A 24,582-nucleotide genomic window follows, 5' to 3' on the forward strand; every position below is an offset into this window, starting at 1 on the left:
TCGCTGCCCCCCCGGGGGGGAGGGTGCTGGCGGCGGCGTGTCTGGGCCCGCCCCTCCCCGCTGGTTCCGCCTCCCGCGGCGTCTGGGCCTGGTTAGCGGCGGTGCTGTACTGGGCTGTCTCTCACCCTCTCGCTCTCTCGGGCGGGCGGTGCCTCCCTTGGCTTCCCCCCACCCCACACACCCTTCCTGCTCCCGGCGGTGACGGGAGGCGGCGAAGCGGCGCGGCGCGGCGGGCGGAGCGCTTCCCCCGGCAGCCTCCCCGGCGCAAGGCCTCGCTGCCCGCAGGCAGGCAGGACTCCGGGCGGCCGCCGCGCTCCGGTCGGGCGCCCCCCTCGGCTGCTTCCGGAGGAAGGAGAAGCGCAGCTGCCCCCTCCCCCTCTCCGCCTTCCTCCCCCTCCTCCTCCTCCTCCTCCTCGCTTGCTCCCTCCCTCCCAGCCCCCCCTCAGCGTGAGCGGAGCGCGGAGTCACCGCGGCGCACAGACGGGCCCGGCGGCGGCGGCACTCGCACACAATGGCGCTGAAACGCATCAACAAGGTAAGCGCCGCGGCCTCTCCTCCGCCCGTCCCCGCTTCCCCATTTGGGTCTTTTATAAAAATGTATTTGGGTGTGTTTTCTTTCCCATCTCACCCCTGCCCCGGGAGGAGCGGGGCACGGCTTTGGGAAGGGGGGGGTGAGGGGTGCGCCAGCCGGGCTCGGCGGGGGAGGGAAGGAGGAGGCGGGAGGCCGAGGGAAGGAGACCAGGCCGGGCCGGCTCCTTCCGGCGAGGCCGCGGCCCTGCCGGGGCGGTCAGGCCGCTTACCCCGGGCCTAGGCCTAGAACGTCGGGGGTCCGCAAGGACCCCGGAGAGCGGGAGGAGGGGGGGTGCCCCGGCTGGGCTCGGGGAGCGGTAGCTCCCGGGGACGCTCAAATGTCAGCGCAACCCCGGAGCCACCCAGGCGCGGCGGTGGCGTCGTCTCCGCTGCCTCTGAGCCTCCGGCCGGCCCGGATGGTACCGGTACGTGTGTGTCGGAGGGGCTCTGGGCCGGATCGCGTCCTTCCGTGGCGCAGGCAGCCGGTCTCTCGGGCCGGTCTCCCCTCTGGCGTGCAACTTTCCCGCATTGTAAGATGGCGGCGGGTTCGCCTAGTTCGGGCTCTTTCCGGGATCTCCGGCTTTCTGCAATAACATGACACACGCAGGGCCGCGCTCCGGAGCAGCTGCCGCCGCCAAGCCCTTCTCTCCCCGCGTTCCCACCTCCTCCAACCCGGGGGCCGTGCTCGACCCTCCCGTCTCCCGGGGATCTCCGGCCCGGCCCGGCCTCGCCTCGCCCCCTGCGCCGGGCGGGAGCGCGCACCGCGCCGCCGCTGCCTCCTCCCCGTTGCACAATCGAAGCCGGGTGGAGTAACTTCGCGGCTAACTCGGAAAAAATGCCGAGGTGATGAAAGTTGGGGAGTTTTTTTTCTTATTTGTTTAATTTATTTAATTTTTTTTTTTGTTGTTTTCAAACCTCTCCCAGTAAAGAAGGCTCCCGACGTGAAGGTTGCGTTTGGGAAGCCTTCGGGTTTCTCGACGGCAAAAAACCAAAACCAAAACAAAACGCTCTGGGGTGTCGGGAATGGCTGTGAAGATGTAATGGCAGCGTTTTTGGGTATTTCGAGAGCCGAGAAGGAGTTTCTTGGTCACCTCGTAGACTGCCAAGATGGCAGAAAAGTCTGTGTCCCAGAATGGGCGAACTAAACTTCGGCACACAAAACATCTTGTGCAGACACTGTATCAACTTCGCCACTTCCCAGTCTTACTGTAATTCCTCCTCTCTTTGGCAGTGCTCGTGGGCATGTTTCAGTCAAAATGAGGTTATTTATCATGTATTAGTGAAAGGATTGTTGTTACCCCCAAAAGCTTTAAATCTGTTGTGAATTAGCGTTAGCTAAATGAATTGTCTCCGAATTACAGCTGTGCTCAGACAGGAATTTCCAAACAGTTCCTTTTAACTCTGACATCAGAGCTTGTTCCCCTGTATTAGTGGATGATATCACTTGAATTGAAACACAGCTAGGATACTCCCTAGTATGCTTTGTCATCAACTCGTGCTTATGAAACAGATTCAGGCACTGCAGGTAAGCATTTATTGTCAAATATAAGACCAGACAACCCCCACTTACTTAGTAACCTGGTGGTCACAGCCTTAACACGACTCAGCATGACTCATGAATCAATAAATCACCCTTTTTATTTCAGGGCCTTGGGCCTGTTCCATGTAGTCTCTTGTCCTGTGTTGGTCCTTATGCTCCGTGGCACTTAGTAGTAGGAAGCTTCTTCTTGATCTAGGGCTAGAGTTTAGAATTGGTGAGAACATTGGGTTAGGATTCTTTTGCTTGGTTGGGCTTTTTAGCGAAGTTGGTGTGTGTTATTTTGCTTGTTTGGGTTTTTTTTGAAGGTGCTATTTTTAATCAATTTAATCACAGCTTGTTGCAACATACACTTCCAAATTCACGTAGTTTTCAGAGTTTTGATTATTTTATTTGCCAGCCTGGAAACTGATGTTTTGCTAGACTGAACTCATTCCTTGCAAGTTGCTTTCTTCCCAAGCATGGTTTCCAGTACAAACATTTACTGGGATTGAGGCTGAAATCCAAAAATAGTAGGGCCAATTTTGTAACGAGGTGGTTGTGAATTTAGATTTTAATCTTGCCAGCTGCTAAAGCCAGAGAAAGGCACTCTGTGACCAGTGAGCTGGGATCTCCCATCTTCCAATTGTAAGGTCACAGATCAGACCTTGAAACTCTCTGCTTCCTTGTAGTATGTTCTTGGCAGTAGATCAGAACAGGCTAAAGAGAAACCAGGACCTCAGAACATTGTAATCACACATAGCTGATTTAGTCTGACTTGTGGTATTACTTGTCAGGACTAGAATTCATTGTCTCCTGCAGCAGATGACATCCCAAATGCACCAGCAAAGGTATCTGCAGTGTGTTTAGCTGACTCCCTCTTTGTGGGCTTGATATTACAAGCAAAAGGAAAACCTTTATTATACTGGGGAAATCAGACTTTCAGGCTGTGTTTGTGTAAAATTAATCTGATGTTACACGTTCAGAATTCAGCAGCACCCACTGAAAACATAACCAGGAAATTCTACTTTTGGCTTGGCAGTGAAAGCACAGGAGGATTCATGTTTTCTGTGTTGGGTTGTCTGCTTCTGGAACACCCTTTATTAAGCTCTCACCACACTCAAGTAGTTGTCAGGTACATGGCCAGCCCCAGAAAGATGATGATATGCTGGAGCTCATCACTGCATCTGTGCCATCTGCCCTGAGGGTATCCTGCATTCAACTGGCAAAACTCTGCTTTTATTGAGAGCTGCTCACTTTGCACAAGAGTCACTTGTTTTAGTATACCAAGCAAGTGCTTTAGCTGTGGTATAACGTGAACCTATGTATTATTTTTAACTGTTTCTTTTCCTGGGATTGAAATTTTCCCCACAGTTTCCTCCCCCTCCCAGTATGCAAAAAAAATCACGTGGATTTCTGAACTTGTATCCAAATGCTTGATGCATGCTTGTGGTACATGGTCTTGGTCTGAAGTGTGCTGAGTGGTACCTGCTGAATGCACATCCTGTAATTGCTGGAGTATGTTGGTGCTTCCTGTTCCCATGATGATGTGGAAGCAGGGAAACATGCAGGAGTAGGGAATGGGGAATGTGTACATTTGAGAACTTAAATCATGAAACAGTGGCCATATTATCACCTCTAGATGTGTCCATTCAAGCAAGGCAATGTGAAAGGTTTCAGTGGTAATCTTGATAGGCTAAAGCAGAATTAACACAGAAGATACGTGTATTAAATGTCTCAATTTTTAAATCCTTAAGAAAACCTATGCCAGCAGTATTATGTCAGGGTGTTTTATTGGAAAACCTTAGATGGAGTTGGCATCTTGGAAGTTCAGGGCTGAAGGTGGCAAAACCATTTACTGCTGCTTCAGATAGAAGGCTTCCACTGACAGTGGTGGAGACTAAATAACTATTTTCCCTCAATGCTACAGCTTCCAGTGCTATTCCTAAATGTATAATTAATTGCAACTATATCCCCATCCTCTACATGTTCATATGGAGAGATCCATAATCCAGAGGTTGGATGTAGGCAGTGTAGGCAGCATGGAAATCTACATTAGTTTTACCAAAGGTGAAGCTTTACTAGAGGTGATTTAGATAAAGAGTTATGAAGCCTGCTTATTACTTTTGTTTTAAACTTCTACTCTTGTGCTTAGTAAGAAATCTGAAAAAATTAGCTTAGCTAGAAAAAGCTGTTTGAAATTAAGTTTCATTTTCTGGATGAAACGTGCAATACTTTTTTGCAGGCTGTCTTGGGTTTAGTTTGCTGGACTTGCTCAAAACAGTCAAATAGCTTGGGGTTCCGTGGTTGATCTTATGCTTTGAATTAATGTCTAGAAGTAAGTCTGGATTTGTCTGTTTAGGGGCTCAGAAAGTTAAGATTTATTAGCTAATGAAATGCAGTTGATACAAGCTTAGTTAAAACACTTTAAACCTTTGTGAATGCTCCTTGTAAGTATGGAATTACATTTTTTGCTTTAGTTAACTATTTTGGGTGTCCAGGAGTAGACTGAACCCTGCCACAGATAGGTAATGCAGTGGGGCTGTGGCTCTTAGTGGTTAAACGTGTTAGATTGATTGTAAATCATGGGATTTAAGTAATGGAGTTTGGGAAGCACTAGTATTGAAAATCTTAAGTATTTTAAAAAATTATTTGGCATCAGATGAAAGCTGTCATCTCTTAAATTCTGTTTAGCTTATCCAAATAGCCAGAAGTGACATCTATACTATGAAATTATTATCATTGAAGTGGAAAAAATACTTCTTAGTGGGGAAGCCTTGATACCCATATTGAAGTCCAACATTTACTGTTAAGGTCTTGGACACGTTTTAAGAACTGATTATTTTTTATGAGAGAGTTGATGGTTCCTTACCTAGAAAGTTTGGACTGCAGGAATTTAAAGATTTCTCCTGTTAATTTGGCACTGTGTTTGTGAAACAAGTACCCAGTCAGCATAGGTCTCTAGATGTGTGCAGTGGAATGGGAGGAAAAGGGGATCACAGTCTCACTTAAGTCATTTACAGAACTTCCGAGATCAATATTCCATTGATTGGCTCTTCTTGCATACCTTAAAAACTTGAGTTCTCCAGCATGTTCAGGATTTGGATGGGATAATGTACAAAGGTTATCCAGCCAACATTTTCTTCATGATCATTCCAGCTTTTAAAGCTCTGTTTTTGAAAGCAAGCCAATGCTTTTGCTATTACTCCCCGTGATGTAGGAGTCCACAGCATGAGCTGCCTTCAGCTGCCTCCCCAGCCTGTAACCAGCTCGGGAGCACTAATGCTTTTCTTTGCACTCACACATTAATGGGCAGAGGAGGGGGAGGAAGGATGTAAACAGCTGTAAGTAGCAGCTGCTGAATACAGAGCAGTAAACTGCTTCTTGCCAAAGCTCTTGTGGAAGCCATCTCCAGGCTGGTGCCATCCCTTACCCACTGAGGTTTCCTCTTCTTCCACTGGGTTTTGAACCCTTGAAGAAGAGAGGGGATGGAGGATCTTAACCTTGGCTGAGATGTCAAGTGACAGCTGGGAAGGAGGAGTGGAAAAGGGTAGAGCTTTTGTGTAATTCAGATTAGGGCATTGATCAGCAGTCTCAGATAAATTTTTATTGCATGTATTAAGGTTCTGGCACTTGAACTGTTTCTGTGTTCTTGGGGGTCCCTCCCCTGCGTGTCAGAGCTGACAGATGTGAACACGGGGTCTGCACTTCAGCGCTGGGGCTGACACCAGATTAAGTTGACTTTTTTTGGTTGATCGTTCAGATTAAGATGCTGTATCCTGCATGGAAAAGGCTGAGTTACAGGCATGCTGTGACCCATGCAGGTAAAAAACAGGGTAAGAAATGAAAGCAGCAGTAACAATGTCTGTATGATTGCAGTCAGTAGTGAGTGCATTTTTATATGCAGTTGCTTTTTGTCAAGTGGATTTTATCAGAAGAGAGTCTTAAACTGTGTTGAGCTGCACACGCTGGACAGTTTTGTAAACTTCTTCAACCTAAATTTTAACTCCTCAAAATCTAAATGGAAAGTACAGGTGCTTTAAAAACAAACAAAAACCAAACAAAAAACCCTTTTCTTCAGTCAGCTTTCAATAGGGCACTGATAGCAATATATTACATGTGCTGGTTGTGTTAGGAAAGCCATGAAAAAAAAAAAAAAGTTAAAATTACATTCACAAGTTTAAATTGCTGTTTATGCCTTTGGCAACTCCTTGTAAAACACTTGGAAGTAGACAAGATTTAATACTGAAAAATGAGCCAAATAAGAGTGCTGTGGGATTCAGGATTGAAAGCTAAATAGATAGAAGGGAATTTTGGGGGTGATTTAAATTTTGTTTAAACATTGTTCAGAGGCTTCTTACCAACAATAAACTTCAGTATTGAAATGTTGTGTAAAGGAAGCCTTTGTTCTGAACCTCATGCATTTGAGATGTCTGATATGCAAGATATATTCAAGATGTCCTGCAGGTTTTTTTCAGTGTAGTTGTGATGGGTTTTTAATCTGGTTTTCAAAAAGCAAGATGGGACAATTGAGGACTGCCCTGCAAATGTTAGGGCCCAGGAAAAAAAGGAGACAAACGTTTAATCCTCTCCTCCACAAACATCTGGACACCAGAGCTACAAGCTGAGTGCAGATGCTGAAGAGCTTTAGGTCTTCCTGATGGAGGTTGTGAGGATTGTGTCAATTGCTCAGTTAAATTTCTAGCAAGTTTTCTTTGTAACCTTGAGGCAGGTTGGCCAGGTGCTCATCACTCTGAGCTCCTCCAAGAGTTCTTTTAGGTTTCCAGTAAATATGAGTGGCCTGATCTAGTGCAGTATTTCCCAACCTTTGCCTGTTTGAGGAATAATGTCAGAGAATTCTCTAAATCAGATAACTGCAAACTTTGTTTATCCTTTTAGCTTTAGTTTTTATTTCTTGGTGGCATAAGTAGAATAGGAGAATCTCCTGAATGACAATTTGCTAGAGGAGCAATAGCTCACTTCTTTTCCCCTAATTCAGGTTGCAGCCTGTTCATAAACATGCTTTTAAACACTTTCTCCTTTGTCATTTTTTTAAAGACCTTTGTGGACATCAGTCTTCTCTGGGTAGCTGAGCTAGAACTTGACTGTGAGAGCAGCTGCACTCCGGAAAGTGTTTCTGTTTGTTTGTTTTTTATGCTTTGTTGGCTCAGTGTGAGCTAATTTTGTGTGTAACTGTACCTAATCCTGTAGACAGGCCCTGGGTTTTGCATCTCTGCCATTAGCTGTTGAAAACACAGCCCCATTATGCAGGGTGGTAACAATAGCATTATAAGATAGGGTGATTGTACAGCTGTAGATAAGCTGGTGTAGTCATCCCCACATGGTTATGTTCATTGAATATACCCCTGTGGTATATTGCAGTAGCTTTGGCTTCATACAAAACATGAATTGGTAAATTCAAGACAGCCTTTTAGAAGGAGAGCTGGTTTTGAGAGTGCTCATTAAGTTAAATAATTGTATTTTGGAATAATAGATCAGACTACATCTAAACAGTGAATTTGCCATACTGATGGCAGATGTGGTGTTATTTGTTAGGATATTCATTGGAAACCTTTGTGATATCCAGTCCTTTCTGTGTGCTTCCTTGAGAACATGGAGAATTCTTGTTCCTTTCTTCAGAAAGTGCTGTCTTGCTGAGCTTAAGTGCCTAATTAAGGATGCTGGTGATTTCTACAAAAACTTGATCACTCCCAGTCCCCTGGAGTTGCTGTTTATGCAGTCTTGGCAAGCTCCAGGAGGCCTCTGTCAGATGGAGCCCAGGGCAGAGCACAGATATCTCAGATGCTGGTGGCTGAGGTTCTGTTCTATGTTGATGTGTCCCTGACAAGCTGCAGCTCAGTGTTGGGACGAGCTGGTACAATGCTACCAAACCCAATATCTACTTGAGTGTTAAGCTAACAGTTGTGTGAAACTGCCTGACACAATGCCAGAGTCTCATCCCTGAGTGGTATCCATCAGGCCAGAGGGTCTGACTTGGAATATAAGTTTTCTTCCAAGTGCATCACTTTGTATTTGTTTCTATGAAATTTAATCTGTCCTGTTGTTTCCTGGTCAGTGTTTCATTTGACTGGGTACATCTTCCTGCATCTCATGAGGCCCAACACCTTTGGGGGCTGTGTTGTAGTCCTGGGTTACAAACCCAAAGGAAAAGCCTCCAACTGAAAAGCATGCTAAGTTTCAGGGTGCAGTGTTGAAGAGCTTGGCAATGCCAGAATTAAAATGGCCTGCTTGCCACTGAATGGATAGGTTGTTAACCAGAGCTTCACTTCAGACTTTTCCCCTCAAAGTACTTCAGTGGATGTGCACAGCCCTCAGCCTACACTGAGCATGTGTTTTAATAACCCTGTTATTTTCAGGGAATGGTTATTGTTTTAATACTTCAGAATTTATGTGTAGAGCAGTCAGATTTTTTTTCCATCTTTGAGTAAGAGAGCTTCTGTGGGTTTTGATTATTTTATTGGAAAACAAGCCATGCCTTTTGAGTTCAAAGCACAGCTGTAGGTGTGTAGCAGTCGTGTATTTTCTAAGTTTGTTCTGAATGCCTTCAGTCAATGACCAGGAGAGGAAATTTGGTAACTGAACTCTTTTTCCAGTTGGATCTTTCCAGCAAGAGGTGAACTCAGGAAAGGCTGGAATACAGCAGTCATTTTAGCTGTGGGAACTCTGGAACTCCAAACCCCATCACCTACATTGTATGCCTTCCAGATTGCAGAGCAGATGAGAAAAGCTGTAGACAATAGTCTCATTCTTGTGTACTGAAAGGTGGGTTCTTAGGGAAGATCTTGTGTAGTCATCCAAGCAGTTGTATCCCAGCCCAAACACACAGAGTGACTTTAATGACAGTGGCACAGCAGTCTGGCATTTCCTTCCCTGAGTGCACAGCTGAAAACATGAGTTTGTTTGTCCTTTAATGTGCCATTAGGAGATTGGTGCTAGACTTTGTACAACCAACATGCAGAGTGTAGCCTGAAAAATGTAGTACTAAAGGCTGGAGCAAGGAGAACTATGGAAAACAGAACAAGTGGATAATCAAGATAGGAACCATCACAACTCTTACATTCCTGGTTATGGGTTGGGTTTCTTAAAAACCATTCTGTGCCCCCTGATCTTCTCTGCAACTGCTCTTCATGTGTTTCCTCTGTGTATTTGCTCTAATGTCTTAAACAACAGGAACCTGCATCTTTTTGTACTACCCACTGTTCTTATACATTGTTTTTATCAGTTTATTAAGTGCTAGCCAAAAGGCCAGCTTGTTTGAAGCTGATAATTTTGTGCTGGATGTCCTGTCTTGTGATGTGCATTTTGCCATTGCTTTCTTACTTGGCTTAGAACCCCACAGTCAGTGTTTTTTCATACTGAATTTTCTGCTTCCAGGAGTAATTAATTTTCATGCTGAAAGGCAGGTTGTGAATGCAGGTGTGTGGGATGAAGCAGTAGTTCTTTGCTGCTTGACACTTCTTAATCTTCAAACAGGCTTAAATGTTCTTCTCCCTTTATAGCTGCTTCCAATCCTTCCTTCTGTTTTAAAGCTGTTTTCAGCTGTCAGCTAATGAGTAAGACTAATGAAGTGATGAATTTTTGGATGCTTAGAGTTTGAAATAACCTGTGTGGCACAGATAACATTAGACAAGCACTTTAATAAATACTGATTTTATTTTTTTCCCTAAATGTCGGGTTTTTTCCTTCTTTTAATATAAACTTTGATTTAGCTGCAGATCACCTTTCATGCCCTCCAAGCTAGAAGGGGATGTCTGAAATGCAAGGCAAATTAACCCTATTTTTCCCATCATGCTTTCTGGAATACAAAGCAGAAAGCTGCAATGTGTGATTTTCACTAATAATTGCTACAAACCAATATTAAATCTTTTCAAACCAATATTCAATCTACAGGGTTTGCATGGCAAGGGTTTGGTAGTGGGAGAGCAACAAGGGTTGCTTCTGGGAGAAGTTGCTGGAGGTTTTTCCCAATGTCTGACACATCCTGTGCCAGCCAGCTTCAGGATGGAGCTGCTCCTGGCCAAGGCAGACCCATCAGTGGTGATGGAAGCAGCTCTGTGATGGACTTAAGGAGGGAGAGGGAAGGAACCCCTCCTTAAAAAGTGAGGACACCAACTCTGCAGACACCGAGGTCAGTGAAGGAGGGGGCAGAGATGCTCCAGGCACCAGAGCAGCCCCAGATTCCCCTGCAGTCCATAGTGAAGACCATGGTTAGGAGCAGAGTCCCCCTGCAACCCTTGAAGGTTGATGGGACAGATAACCAGCTTCAGCTCATGGAAAAAACACACTGGAGCATGCCTGAAGAAATGACCCTGTGGGAAGCTTGTGCTGGCAAAAGCTCCTGCCAGGACTTCTGTTGCCCTGTGAGGACAGACAAGCCCAAGATGGAGCAAGTTTTCTGGCAGGAATTGTGACCCCCAGGGGACCCACTCTAGAGCAGTTTGTTCCTGGAGAACCAAATCCAGTCGGAGGGACCCATGCTTGAGCAGGTCATGCAGAACTGTAGCCTGTGGGAAAGACTCGGGTGGGAGAGGTTCATGGAGACTGTCTGCTGTGGGAGAGACTCCAGGATGGAGCAGGGGTAGAGTGAGGAGTCCTCCCCATGAGGAGGAGGGAGTGGTAAAGGTGTGAGAACTGACAGCAACCCCCATCCCCTGTGCTGGTGCAGGGGTAGAGAAGTTGGGAGTAAAGTTGAGCCTGGGAAAGTGGAAGGGCTAAGGGGAAGGTGGTTTAAGATTTAGTTTTTATTTCTCATTTTTCCTACTCTGATTTGGTTGGCAATAGATTTTTTTTTTTTCCCCAAGTTGAGTCTGTTCTGTCCATGATGAGAATTAGTGAGTGATCTCCCTGTCTGTATCTACCCACCAGACAGTACAACTCTACCCAAAATCTTTTGTTAAATTTCTCTCCCGTCAGCTGAGGGAGGGGAGTGATGGAGTGGCTTTGGTGGGCACTTGGTGTCCAGCTAGAGTCAACCCAACCCAAATGTAAGTTGAGTTTATGCCTGTGGAGGAAAATGAGTGATCTTCTGTCACTCTGGTGAGGATGATCTTCTGCCATTCTATTGAAGTCAGCTGCTCCTGTGATTAAAAATAAGCCCTGGCTATTTCCAGCTTAAACTAGAAAAATGTAGCAGTTGTGCTACAGGGAGTGTGAATTCTGACAACTGAAGCTGCTCCTGATGCTGCCCCACTTGGTACCTGGGCAGGAGGCAGCAGGGCAGGCATCAGGCTCTCATTCCTTCCTGAGCTGGACTGCCTGAGACCTGAAGGCTTCTGTGGAAAAGGCAACTTGGTCCCTTAATTTTTTTTTCTTCACTCAGTGCTCATGCATATTTGGATGAGGTGTCCTTTGTTGTTGAGTTGTCTTTGTCCTTTAAATGACTTCTGTAATCTTTTAAATAGTTGGTAGAGAGGAGTTGCTCGGAGGCTTTTTAGCAGCTTTTCTGTAAAAAGCAGAAAACAAACCAAGTGTGGTTTATAATAGGATTGTAGTCTTGCATTCACACTCATGGCAGTGTTTTGGATCTTCCCTTGAAGTGTAAACCATATTCATAGACACATGGAATCTGCCAAGTTGGACCCATCAGGATCATCCGAGTCCAACTCCTGTCCTTGTGTAGGGCATCCCAAGAACCACATCACGTGTCTGAGAGCATCATCCAAATGCTGCTTGGAACTCAGGCAGGCTTGGTGCCATATTTTCTGTGTTAGTTATGATTACAACTGTGCAAAACAAGGAGGTCACTTAGCTTTTAAGCTCTTTTTGTTTTCCTGTTTTGAAACAGTGGTTGGTTGGTCGTTAGCTTTTTGGTGAATTCACAGAGAAAGAGAAGATTAGGAATGGGGTTTCAGCAGTAAAACTACATCTTCCTACAGACTTAATGTGAAACTGGCAGAAAACAGTGGCACCTAAAGCGGGTCTGTTGCAGTGCCAGCAGATCTGTTTTGGTCCAGTTACCCCTCTTTTCCAAAAGAATCCTAACTCCATTGCTGCTTCTGGATGCTGGACTGCTGTTGACCTCCAAAGAGCAGTGTTGGTGCTTCCTCCTTGAACGGTGTTTAGAGATGTAAAATGCAAAGTGATGAATCACCCTGGTGGAGAGGTAGGAACTGTCAGAACTTTATATTTGGAAACTGGGACGCAGCACTGGTGATGTGCTGGAGCTGCACCGGAAGCCTATGGCAGTGCCAGAGTGTCACGGTTGGAATTCAAGACTAATCCTTCCTGATAGGCACCCAGCACATTACTCTGAACCAGATTCTTTCTATGTAAAGTCTTTGAGATTTGCTTCTTGGGAATGTATTTTTTTTTCCTTAAGCCACCTGTGAAACAAAAACTAGCAGCTGACTCCATGGGTTCTACTTTGGGGATTTTTAAGGAAGTTTGGGATGTAGCTTGATACCTCTTGACAGAGAGATGCACTACTGGCACTGAGTGTAAATGAAAAGGAGCAAAACTGGAGACAGAAAGCAGTGCAGCAGAAGGAATATTAAAAGCCTAAAGCTTCCAATTTCTACGTAGAAATTTGACAGAACAATGCTTGGGAAGATGTGAATCCTAAAATACTGGTTGAAATCCTGGCTAGACTCTGCTTTGTAAAATGAAACTTAATGTGGTCTTCACCTTCTTGATGAAAATTGGGTGCAAGCAGGGGAACAATTATGAGCCTGTTTTTTTTTTTAATTATTTTTTAATCAGCTTATGGAAATGATGAAGCTTAGTTTTGATGTCAGATATTTTTCAGATGAAATATTTTCCTGTTATAAAATAGCCCTTCTTGATTGCTTAAGCTGAGAAGGAAGATGAGTTTGTGTTTCTGTTGCTGGGTGGTAAATTAAAAAAAAACAAACTCCCTTTCCTTGAACAAAATGCTTCAGCTGCAATCCAGGTACCACTGCCCATGTGCCCCTGCTAGTTTGGTTTCCAGTTATTCCAGTTTGCCTGTTGGATTCAGCAGTTGTAGCTTTCAGGAGGCACTTTTAAAGTTACACGGAGGGAATTTTCTGCTCCCTCATTGCAAAAAGCCTCCCTGCTCTTGTGCAGCTGTGAAGTGTCCTACCCTGAGCAGGGAGATGGGATGGGGTATGCCTGGTGTTCCTTTAAGCAGGAAAAGTTTGCCCTCTTTATTTCAGGTTTTTCCACCAGACTTTATGCTCTGCTGAAGCAAACAGCTTTACTACAAACTTAACTCTTCCAACCATAGTACCCAGGAGAAGCAAACAGAAGAATATGTGCCAGCTCAGGGGTTTTTTCCTTTCTGAATTTAGTGGGTAAATCACTTGCTCTGTGGTTGAAATGCCAAGTGGTGTATCATGTGTTCCTAACCTTATCAGTGTTTTGAACTACTTTGTTGTGTTAAGGTTGGTTGGGTTGGTGTTTTGTGTTGTTTTTTTTTTTTTACTGAAGTGTTTTGAGCCAGACAAACCTTTAGTCCTTTAGCTTATGAAAATGACTGCTTGTTTGTTCTCTGGAAGGGTTCAGGTGCTTAAAAGGGATGAGTCTGTATGGACATGTATTTTGAGATGAGTGGAATATTAAAACCCATGTGGTTCAGCTTGTAAATTATTCTTAATATTACTGGAGGTGTATTTGCACAGATTTTTCACTGGAACTTAATACATTTTGTATGTCTTACCTGTGCAGTCCTACTTGTATTTGCTTTCCCTGATTGAATTACTGATGTCCTCTAATTTCTTGCTGTGTTAAAATACTTTTTGAGTATTGGCTTCTTCATTTTTGAAGAGCTCTCTTGCCTAATGCACATACCTCTGACAGTCTGCTTTATGCTACTCATTCCTCATCTTCCTGCTGCTTATTTTTATAATTTACATAAACTGCATGAAGAGCTTTTCATAGTTCTTAGTCCCCATGGTAGTTTTTTTAAAAATAGGATCTGAACTTCTTCCCCTGTTAAATGGAATAATCCAGTAATAAATACACAACTACATTTATGTCTTCCTGTTGGTTCTATTGCTACAACTTAGTTTAAGGGGCAAAATATGTTTTTTTTTTCCTCTCAAATTTAGGAATTTATTGATCATTTTTAGAAGTGAAAAACAGATGCCAAATAATGGGGTTGGAGCACCTCTGCCATGAGATAGCCCATGGCAGAGAGGTTGGAATAGGTGATCTCTAAGGTCCCTTCCAACCTAGGCCATTCAGTGATTGAAATAAGACTGAATAACAACACCTGCTGTATTTGTTAAATAGGAAGAAAACCCACTGAAAATTAAAAAAGCTTTCTGCTTGGTTCTTTTGCATTTTTTGTTTGCCTTTACATGGAGAATATAAATGTAATCTAGCAGATTTTTCTGGAGGGTGCTGAACAACACATGGATCTAATAAGTGGTATTTGATGGCAGAAATAAGTCCAGATGAATGCGTTCTAAATGGATTTACATTTCTGAAGAACAGTAGCAGTGAAATGAGCAATAATATTCATTTAACCACTGCTTGTAAAAACTGATACAGTTCCATCGTACAAACTGATACAGTTCCATCTTACAAAACAGTCTAATTCCAGTGCAAATCTGAAAGCTGGTTAATTGAAAAGTTCATCAAAATTAACATGTAGGGAGGGGAGATGCAGGACTAAGCTTTCTTGGGGTATTCTTCAGTGTGGGGTTTGGGGTTGTTTGGAATGAAAGAACTTCCATATGTTGAAGTAGCGTTACTCTTTCAGTGTTCACAGGAGCTGTCATCTTGCCAACAAATAAAGTGTTCAGGTTACAGGGAGCTCTGTTTTTTTCTTTATTTTGTGTTAGCTTACACTTAATACATTTTTACCAATTTTGTTTCCATTTGGGAAACTTCAAGGATATATGTTAAGATCTTCCCATGCAAAAGTTAGTTGTCTGGTCCAAGTATTCATGTTTCCAGCATAGTACAAATGCCTGGGTTTCTTAAATGTCTGACACAGTAAAGTTCATGTTTCAGTGGCTTGTATAGGCTTGTAGCAAAATAATTTGTGTGCAACTGTTAGTAAATGGGAGCAGGAATGAAGATTTTTGCTGTTCTTACAGCTTCTAGGTGCATTGACAACTGCAGAAGCTCCTGAAGCCTTTTTTAGATTCAGAAACAGAGCAAGGAAGGGGCAGTATATCTTACACACTCAACTGAAAGTATTAGTTTGATTTTAAGACCCTGTCCAAGCAGGTAACCTGTGGAACATTTGACTAAATCCATGCTGAGCTTCTTTCCCAGCAATCTTGACACTACACAAGGAACCCTCCACCTGAAGTTCTTGTTTTTATTCCTCCTCTAGTGGGGGAGGGAGGTAGCTCTTTTGTGCAGCTCAGTTTTTCAGAATTTCAAAGGCATAATTGTCTTCAATGTAAAGTTTAAGGTAAAAAACACAGACATTTTGCCTGATCCCAACACGGGGCAGCTTCTTCAATTAATTTTGCTATCTGTGCAAGATAGATCCTTGCTGGAGGGAGCAGGGAAAATGAAACTTGAGTTTCTGTGTAGCTTGTTTTATTCTTCTTTTAAGTTTTACCATCAGCTGTTAGACCCAGGCAGTGCTTTGTCTTGCTGAGGACTCACAGATAGCTTTTTCTTTGCACTGGAGGCTTCTGCAGCTAAGACTGAACCCTTGGAAATGTTGAGGAGGAAATGGTTGGGCCCTTCCCACTTCTGGCTCTGTGTCCTGGACTCCCAGCTGTCTGCAGCAGTGATGTTTATTTGGAAAAGCATTGCTGTTGCAGCTGCTGACCTTCATAGCTGGCTTTGGTGGTCCTTGTCTTTTATCAAGACACTTCTGGTAGTGATCTGGTGGTTCTAATAATTCCTCACTTGAAATTCTGCTGTGTTTATATAAGGAAAAACCCAACTTTTGCTGAACATGAAGTGAAAACTACCGAGTTCATTAGTGTTCCTTCTCTGAACAGGTTTTTTTGTTGTTGTTGTTCTTTTTCCCTAAAGGAACTTAGTGACTTAGCCCGTGATCCTCCAGCACAGTGTTCAGCAGGTCCCGTTGGAGATGACAGTAAGTAACCTTACTTAAGTTCTATGTTTTGCTCTGCTAACTCCAAACATGTCATGCATAGATAATAATGCGGAGTTTTTCTTTTGTAGTGTTTCATTGGCAAGCCACAATTATGGGACCTGTAAGTATTCTAATTCTTGTGATGTCATGCTAAACTAGTAGCTCTTACTCAGAAGGAAGCAGATTTATTTTTTTTATTATTATTTTACCTCTCTAACTCCCCTGAGCAGACTGTAGTTCTTGAGGTATTCCTTACAGTAACAGAAAATGAAGGAAGGGGAAAACAAAAAAATCTGATTTTCTTATTGGTGGAATGTTTTATGAGGGCATCTGTTTCAGCTGAAATGATCTCTAGAGCAATGTGAGGGATTATCACTTAGTATCTATAAACTTTGTTTGCATTGAACTTTAGAAAAAGTTTGAATCTAGTATGAACTGGGACTAGGAGCTGGAATCACTATCAGGAACGTTGGGATGCTTTTGTGTGCATCTTAGAAGAGGGAATCCTTATGCTGTTTGGTGCCAGGTACTGAGATCTTGAATATTTTTAGGAATAGAAGAGTAAAAAGTCCCTGAAGTGTGAGGTTCCAGTCAGGACTGGAGGAAAAAGTCTGTTACATGTTCAGTCAGCATCTGAAACCTCAATGTGACTTTTTTCTTGTTAGACCACAGAAGGCAAATGTTTGCCTTTACTGAAAATACAACCTGCAGACACTTGACATCTGAATTTCTTAGGGCTGGTTATCTATATTTAGAAAACAAAATGATCTGTAACCTGAGAAGACAAATATTGGATGCCAGTAGACCTGCAGCCACCACGTGATGCTTCTGGTGAGGCTACAGAGTTGGAATTAAATATCAGTGATGCTGAATTGCCCTGACTTTATATACAGCTATACAGGGGAAGGTGTTCAAGTTGTTGTGGCAAATGTGCTTATTAGAGGGTCACCTAGCTGGAAAAATGTCTCCTTGGTCCTCATTGATTGTAATTAGGTTCCTCAAAAAGATAAAATAGTTTAATAGTTATATTAGTGCTTAAATGGCAAGGAGTGTTCTGCACTATACTGGGGATAATTTTACATGGGTGGTATGTACCTGGTCATAAGATATTAACCACCAGTTGAATTTAATTTGGGATTATTATTTTAGCTTCCCCTTGTGGTTTCATTATGTACAGGTCCTTTTTTCCCCACGTGGTTTTTGTGGTGTCCAGAGGTCTACGTGCCTGTTTCAAGACTGGGCAGTACCCTGACTGGAGTTGTGGTGTCAGGAGTTGCTCCTGTGGTGTTGCTTTGTGCCTTTAATAAGAGAGAAGGATTTCAGAACCAATCATCTGTCCCTCCGTCTTTGCAATAAGATATTACACAGGCTGTAATTTTCTTGGGTAGATATAAGGGGGGGGGGTTAGCACAGTCGTAGAGGGGTTTCTGTAGTTGCAAAAATCCCCAGAATCCCTGCAATAAACAGGTTGTTTTCTGGCTCCCAAGGGCTTCATGGTAGTGACCAAATAGAAGAGTTTGTCTCTTATGGGTAGCTTTTCAGCAAAGATTGGATAAGGTAAAATCTATGTTTCCAGGCTTGAGTCACTTGGCTTGTGTTGCAGAATTTAGTTTTCTGGTACTCAAATAATATGCAGTTATTTCCTTACATTGGTGAAAAGTTTTTTTGCAATTAATATGATATTTTAATTTACACATAATTCAGAAGCATATTCTGTGTCTCATTCTGTGTTCATTTTCCCTAGCCCTGAATCTGGAATTAAAAGCTTGTAATCTTCAGATTAAATAAAGAAATTGTTAGCTCTATTTCAAAAATTGAGTTGTGGTTTCAAGTAAAAACTTTGGGCATCTTCCTTCCCTTAGCTAGTAACTTACACAGTCCCTCTTCAGTCATGCCATTAATTCACTGCTTACTATCACCTTTTTTTGCTTCTGTATGTTGCTTTACTCCTAATAATTTAATGCCTGATTGAGTTGTCCCTTTATTATAACAAATTATAATTGTTTCCTTGAAGCAGGGAAGTGTAAAATACTGTACTAGATTACAGTGAATTTCTAATACAGAAAGGGATGAAGGATCCAGTGTAATCTTGATTAGGTTTTTTTATTGTTTGGTGTTCCTGGTAGAGTGGGGAGCTATTTGGTTTGGGTTTGGGGGGTTTTTTTGTTTTGTTTTTTTTCAAGGAAGGTGGAGTTAGCTGTGTATTCATAGGTTTGCTGCAGGGCTGAGCAGTACATCAGCCAAAGACAGATTTTAGGAGGTAGTGGGAGTCCCTTGGAGTTGTTCATGGGCACCATGAACTTGGGTGGTTATAGCAGACAAGCTCCCAACAAAGAACTCGAGGTCATTGAACCTGACAGGAGCTGCCCAACCCCCTTCTCTTAACCCATTCCTTCTTGGAGCTGCCTCAGAGCTTTGGCTGCTGTTGTTAGGTTGTCCCAAGTGGGTTGTCAGAGAAGCTGTTGCTGTGAAGCATTAGCTGGGAGAGGCCCATGCAGAAAGTGAACTGTGTCTGTTCTGCATCACTTACCTTAGGAAGCAGTAATTGAATTTTAATTGCATCTGTCTTGTATTGGTGGATTAAACAGTTGTGTAAATGAATTTCCTCTCCATTTATTTAAAAACAACATATTCAGTGATATTTAGCCTTCCAGATGATAATAGGAGAATTATTTGTTTGCTTTGACAGAATGACAGTCCATATCAGGGTGGTGTATTCTTCTTGACAATTCACTTTCCCACAGACTACCCTTTCAAACCACCTAAGGTAAGTATTGCTTTCTCATTGGTGCAGTTGGTGCTCTTCAAGAATTCTCTTCAAACAACTGAGCACAGGGCAGAAATTGTCAGCATCTGTGTTGCAGTATTGTCAGTTCTCACTTTTTTTCATGCATTTCTGTAGTATCTTAGATGGCTTAGGTACCTCCAAGTGTACCACAGGAGCAAGCTTTTATCAGCAAATTCATATATGTGAGTGCTGAATGTCTTTGTTTGGTTTTATTTCTGTTTTTCTTAATAAAAACCTCACCAGCTTTGTGTTACAATAGAATTCTTGCTGAGGGGACTGTTGGAGTGTACCTGTTAGGGTTGGCCTATGGGAATGTGACACTATGGGTAGTGGTCTAATTGCTTGGTGCCTAAATGGGTGAAGATGGTATCTGCTACAATCCAACAATGATTGTGAAATACTCTTCTTTTGTAGCATTGTCTTGCAGCTTTCAGTCAGTATAAAAGTAGTTGGAGTGACCACAGAAGTTTTTAGCTCTGTGACAGCAGCATTACCCTGGTTCAGGTGCTCGTGCTGAGTGTCTCCATGATGCCCACACCTCTGACTGAACACAGCCTCATGGCTGCCCAACCTCTGCTTGAAATTCAGTGTCTGGTAATTGGAGACTGAGAGGTTGTGGCTTGGGTGTATTTCCATCAATTTGATGCAGTTTTAACTGCTTAAACCTTTTCTTCTAAAGTAAACTGAGTTGACTGATAGCTTGACTGAGAAGAAAGGGTGACATCTTTGTCATCATAGACCAAAACAGTCTCTGCATGTTTGTTTGTTTTTGTTACAGGTTGCATTTACAACAAGAATCTATCATCCAAATATTAACAGTAATGGCAGCATTTGTCTCGATATTCTAAGATCACAGTGGTCTCCTGCTTTAACTATTTCTAAAGGTAACTCCTGTGAAGGAGAAATGTTTCTTACCTTGAATACTGTGCTTTTAGCTTTGATTATCTTGTTCTTACCCATCTCTTGTTTTCCCTTACTCATTCCAGCCTGTGTTTTGCCAATTTGAAACTGCTATCAGGCCTTTTTAGTGGATGTTTGGTTTTGTAACACTTCCTGCTATATGGCTGTTTAAGGCCTCCTCTGGCTGCTCACATGCTTCAGGATTCTTAGCAGAGTTTTCCAGCTTGGTCCCAGGGGAATTTGCCAGCATTTGGGTTGGAACAGGCTGGTGGTTGGGGTGGTTGAGCTAAGGGTGAGAAACTGCTTGTTTGAAGCCACTTGTGTGAATAAACACTTGAATACTGATTTAAAGATTAATTTGAAGGCTTTAAATAATGAAATCTGCATAATTCTTTGACTTGAGTCTGTTGAAAATGACATGCAGTTATATTGGCATGTCTTTGGGAGATGAATAAAAAAACTTACTGATACATTGCTTTCTGCTGCTGTGCACTGGCAATGTGTTACTTCATGCACTGAGCTTACTGATGCTACTTCAGGATAAATTGTTGTGCTGCAATATAAGTTTTGTAACATTTTACTACACTAGGTAAGTTAATTCTCAAATGTTTTTGTGATGATCAAATTCTGTTTGACCTCAAAGTCACTGTCACTGTGGCTTCAGAAGATCCATCAAAGTGCTCCCGTGTCTATAGAACTTGTAATTCCTGTCTGTCCAAGGACTGGGTTTGTAATTTGAATGCAGATTCTCTACATTTTAATGCTGCCAGTGTTGTTTTTCTTTCAAAGCTGCTGTGAGAGAGAACAAAGTTCTCATAGCTGCCTACACTGCTGCTACTCCTTTATGATGTGTAGTTCTGTCAGTGCAGGTTAAGATATTGCTACCTTACATATAACAGAAGGAATTCAGTCTGATATTAAAAAAAGATAATTTGAAGAAGTTGAAGTTTTGGTGATTTAAATAATGAATATGGTTGTCACCAGTACACGTAATAATGTCCTTTTGTTGCCTGCTATGTTGCATCATAGTGCAGGGGACAACAGTGCCATCCTTTTGTGTGCTTACTGACAGATGTAAGTATTGGGAAATAGGAAACCAACACAGATGCAAACCTTAAAGTTATTTTGAGTTGTTTTGGGTTGCAGTTTTATTGTGGGTGCATTTGGGAAAAGGCTTCTTAGCTTCTCTCCTATGCTGACATTATGCTGATGCAAAGACCTGTGCTCCCTTGTTTGAGACTGTTGCTCCTGTGTTGCTATTGAGAATTTTCTTTTTTTTACAGTTCTCTTATCCATTTGTTCACTGTTATGTGATCCAAATCCAGATGACCCACTAGTGCCAGAGATTGCACGTATCTATAAAACAGACAGAGACAAGTAAGTGCAGACTTGCATAATACTTATATTTTAGCAAACTTTGTAAGAGTGCATTGTCAGGCAGCAGTTGCATTGAGTGATCCTTTTGTGGCAGTCTGAGATGGAGAGAACTTGTGTGTCAAAGAAATACCTCTGAAATACCTCATCTTGTGTGCAATTCAGAAACAAAGAGGCTGAGTATCTTTGAAGTTGTGGGTAAAGGAGACTTCTCTCAGATTTGTGGCAGTACTTAAAAGTTTTGTCTTGCCCAATTCTTTTTGCTTAGCATGCATAAGCAGAATAGAGTTAGACCTTCATACTGAGGAAAAGCCAGCTCTGTTATTTTTGTTACTTTTTTTTCTTTTGGTAGCAGCTTGGCCTTTAATTTTGGTGCTCCCTTTGAAAGAAAATGCTTCGTAACTTCCTATCTGTGTTGAAACCATTTATGTTCCTTATGTGTTTTTTAACATTTTGCACAGATGGAGTAGACTTTGTTTATATAAAAGTATATTGACACATCTATTAATGGTGAATATACTTGTCCAATTAGGTACAATAGGTTAGCAAGAGAGTGGACAGAGAAATACGCTATGCTGTAGGGTAAGAATATCTGCACATCATGGTGCCTTTAACAAAATGCAAACTTGTCAGCACTTGAGTGCTGCATGCTTTAAGGCACTGGATTAACTAACAGATAATGGATGCACCAGTTACTGAACTTGGATATTTAACAGCTTGGTCTGTGGTTAGTGTGAAATGTTCTGGCTAGTCACTGTTTCTCACAGATACTGCTCTTGCATGGTCCCAAAAAAATAAAAAAAGATAGTATGAAATCATTACTGAGTTTTGATAACAGCTTGTCAACTTCTTCTGGTAAGTATTTACTGAGATTTTGTCAAAATGTCATCAAAAGGAGGTGCCTGGTAGCAAGACCCCATGCATAGGCACTGGTGAATTTAGACTATCCAAATTTCAGCTTTGAAGGACAGAAGTGTCTGTCCTCTACATAGAGCCCAGGAAAACATATGGTGATTACATTCTGCTTGTGTAAAATTAACTTCTTACTGACAAGCATGGAGTATAAACTAATTGTCAGCTCTTTTCTTGTGGAAATAGTGTACTTAAATATAAGTATTCTTCTTTAGAATCATTTTAGCAGTATATTGAAGTGGAAAGATAGTGTGTATTATTGTTTAGTGTTGTTTTACTTTAAAATGAGAAATCTGACATTCTGTATCTGATGATATTAATCAAGTAATCTTTACTTACAGCATGTAGTACTCTAATCCTTACCTAAGGTTTCTCTCCTTCCCCTTCAGTAGTTCTTCACAACAGACTTCTAGCAAATCTGCTTGTCTTGAATTTGAAGTGTTCCCTATGAATTGGAGAGTATGTTAGTCTTTTAGTCTAGGATGGCATTTGTCCAGAGTTGTGGGTTTGTGGGTTTTCTTGTAGGTCTTTTGTTTGGTTTGTGGGGTTTTTTTCAGTTAAGAGTATATCTTACTATAGACAGAGGTTTTGCTCAGTGTGATGAGAATACTGAGGTGTGGATGAAGTGGTTTAATCCTTAACTGTTCAGGAGATTGTTGTTTTCATGCTGATGCAGTTTCTGGTTCTGTTTGCAGGTACAACAGAATATCTCGGGAATGGACTCAGAAGTATGCCATGTGATGCTACCTTAAAGTCAGAATAACCTGCATTATAGCTGGAATAAACTTTAAATTACTGTTCCTTTTTTGATTTTCTTATCCGGCTGCTCCCCTATCAGACCTCATCTTTTTTATTTTTTTGTTTACCTCCTTCCATTCATGCACATGCTCATCTGAGAAGACTTTAGTTCTTCCAGCTTTGGACAATAACTGCTTTTAGAATCTGTAAAGTAGTTACACAAGAACAATTGCCCAAGATTCAGATTATTTTTTTTTTAATGGAGCATGTGTATTATGTGGCCAATGTCTTCATTCTAACTTGGTTATGAGATTAAAAACAAACAAACAAACAAACAAACATTCCTCACTGCTCTAACAGATACTGAAGATACCACCAGAAGGGGGGAGGGGAGATGGATGTTCAGTTTTCTCCCATCAAAGAAGTAACATTGCTGTAGCAACATCCATCTTGTTCCAAACCTTCCAGTGTTAGAGAACTGAGGTTTTATTATATACTTTTGCTCATAACTGATGTGTCTGGAGAATTGGTACTGAATCTATAGCATCAGCAGAACAGAAAATGTGATGTATCTTATGCATGTCAATAAAGGAATGACCAGTTCTTGTTTTACAGAGAATGGAAATTGGAAGTCAAACATCCCTTGTATTCCAAAATAGGGTCTAAGAACATTTTTGTAATTCATTTAAATTTTGTTAGGAGGCTTGGAGCTATTAGTTAATCTGTCTTCCAAAACACTGTTTAATATAGCACTGAATAAATGATGCAAGTTGTCAATGGATGAGTGATCAACTAATAGCTCTACTAGTAATTGATTTATTTTCTTCAATAAAGTTGCATAAACCAATGAGTTAGCTGCCTGGATTAATCAATATGGGAAACAAAATCTTTTGTAAAAGCAAAGCTGGTTTTTGTATATACTGTTGGGATTTGCCTCGTTGTTTAACATCAAATAATGATGTAAAGTTCCATAGAGTGAATCTTTTGCCATTTTCAGTTCTAATGCTCAGTCTGTTGCAGGTTGACACATTGCTGGGGCTGATGTATGCAGAATTAATAAGCTAACATAGCAGTGTAGCCTTAGCAGGGTGCTGCACCTGGAGCTGGGAGCTCAGCATTCAAGGATGGACTTGGGACCCAGCAGGTCTGAAGTGGTGTGTTGTGGAGATCCTTCCTGATGCACCCCTCTTTGCTGGCTGAGAACCTTTCTCTTCACCTTGTACCCTTGACAGCAGAAAGATCTTAATGTGGGAGTAATGATGAGGCAAAAACAAACAAATTATAAAATAAAGTACTGTTTTGATGTGGGAATTGTCATGAGGCTGTGTTGAAGTGACTTTACTATGTGGGATGTTTGTTACCATTGAAAAGGACTTGTTCAGCCGTGCTGCCATTGACATTGATGACTATTTTAATGCAACAGACACTTTTCCTCATGTCAGGTGACTAAACGTGAATAAAGACTCATTGCTATTGGATTTTTGTTCTACAAGAAACATTGTCTTGTGCCATTAGTTTATCCTTGCAGCGACATGGGCATTATTAAGCATCCAGCTCTCCTCTTCCCTGCCCTCTTCCTTCGTATTTCTCCTCGTTTGGTTTTATTTTTATTTTCTTTTTCACCTCCATTCTTTAACCATCCAGAGCTTCCTTTTCTCTAGTCCTGTACTATCACTTGATTGTGCATCTGTGACTTCTCACTGGCACCACTTTTGCACTGCTTATAGTTATGTACATTCTGATTCCTTGTCCCCACATGGATGTGGAAAGCTAGAT

General features: G+C 42.1%; 1 protein-coding gene across 2 annotated transcripts; it reads left to right on the top strand.

Annotated features, from left to right (window-relative positions):
• Positions 1 to 75: 75 nt before the first annotated feature.
• Positions 76 to 24,298, top strand: UBE2D3 (ubiquitin conjugating enzyme E2 D3). 2 transcript variants are annotated; one of them, XM_030450357.1, is made up of 8 exons: positions 267 to 535; positions 16,031 to 16,094; positions 16,184 to 16,215; positions 18,784 to 18,861; positions 19,661 to 19,766; positions 21,066 to 21,159; positions 21,689 to 21,738; positions 22,764 to 24,298. In XM_030450357.1, exons 1-7 carry the CDS (start codon positions 512 to 514, stop codon positions 21,735 to 21,737), a joined length of 447 nt encoding a protein of 148 aa, XP_030306217.1. In that variant the 5' UTR covers positions 267 to 511; the 3' UTR covers position 21,738; positions 22,764 to 24,298. The 2 variants fall into 2 exon arrangements, with proteins under 2 accessions (XP_030306218.1, XP_030306217.1); XM_030450358.1 differs by lacking the exon at positions 21,689 to 21,738 and having other exon boundaries at positions 76 to 535.
• Positions 24,299 to 24,582: the final 284 nt, after the last annotated feature.

This window comes from Calypte anna, chromosome 4A (genome assembly GCF_003957555.1).
Source record: "Calypte anna isolate BGI_N300 chromosome 4A, bCalAnn1_v1.p, whole genome shotgun sequence".
Taxonomy (NCBI): domain Eukaryota; kingdom Metazoa; phylum Chordata; class Aves; order Apodiformes; family Trochilidae; genus Calypte; species Calypte anna.

Coding starts and splice junctions, on each gene's coding strand:
- UBE2D3 (XM_030450357.1), top strand. CDS start 512: ATGGCGCTGAAACGCATCAACAAG. Junction 536..16,030: donor CGCTGAAACGCATCAACAAG/GTAAGCGCCGCG, acceptor TTTTCCCTAAAG/GAACTTAGTGACTTAGCCCG. Junction 19,767..21,065: donor TGCTTTAACTATTTCTAAAG/GTAACTCCTGTG, acceptor TTTTTTTTACAG/TTCTCTTATCCATTTGTTCA.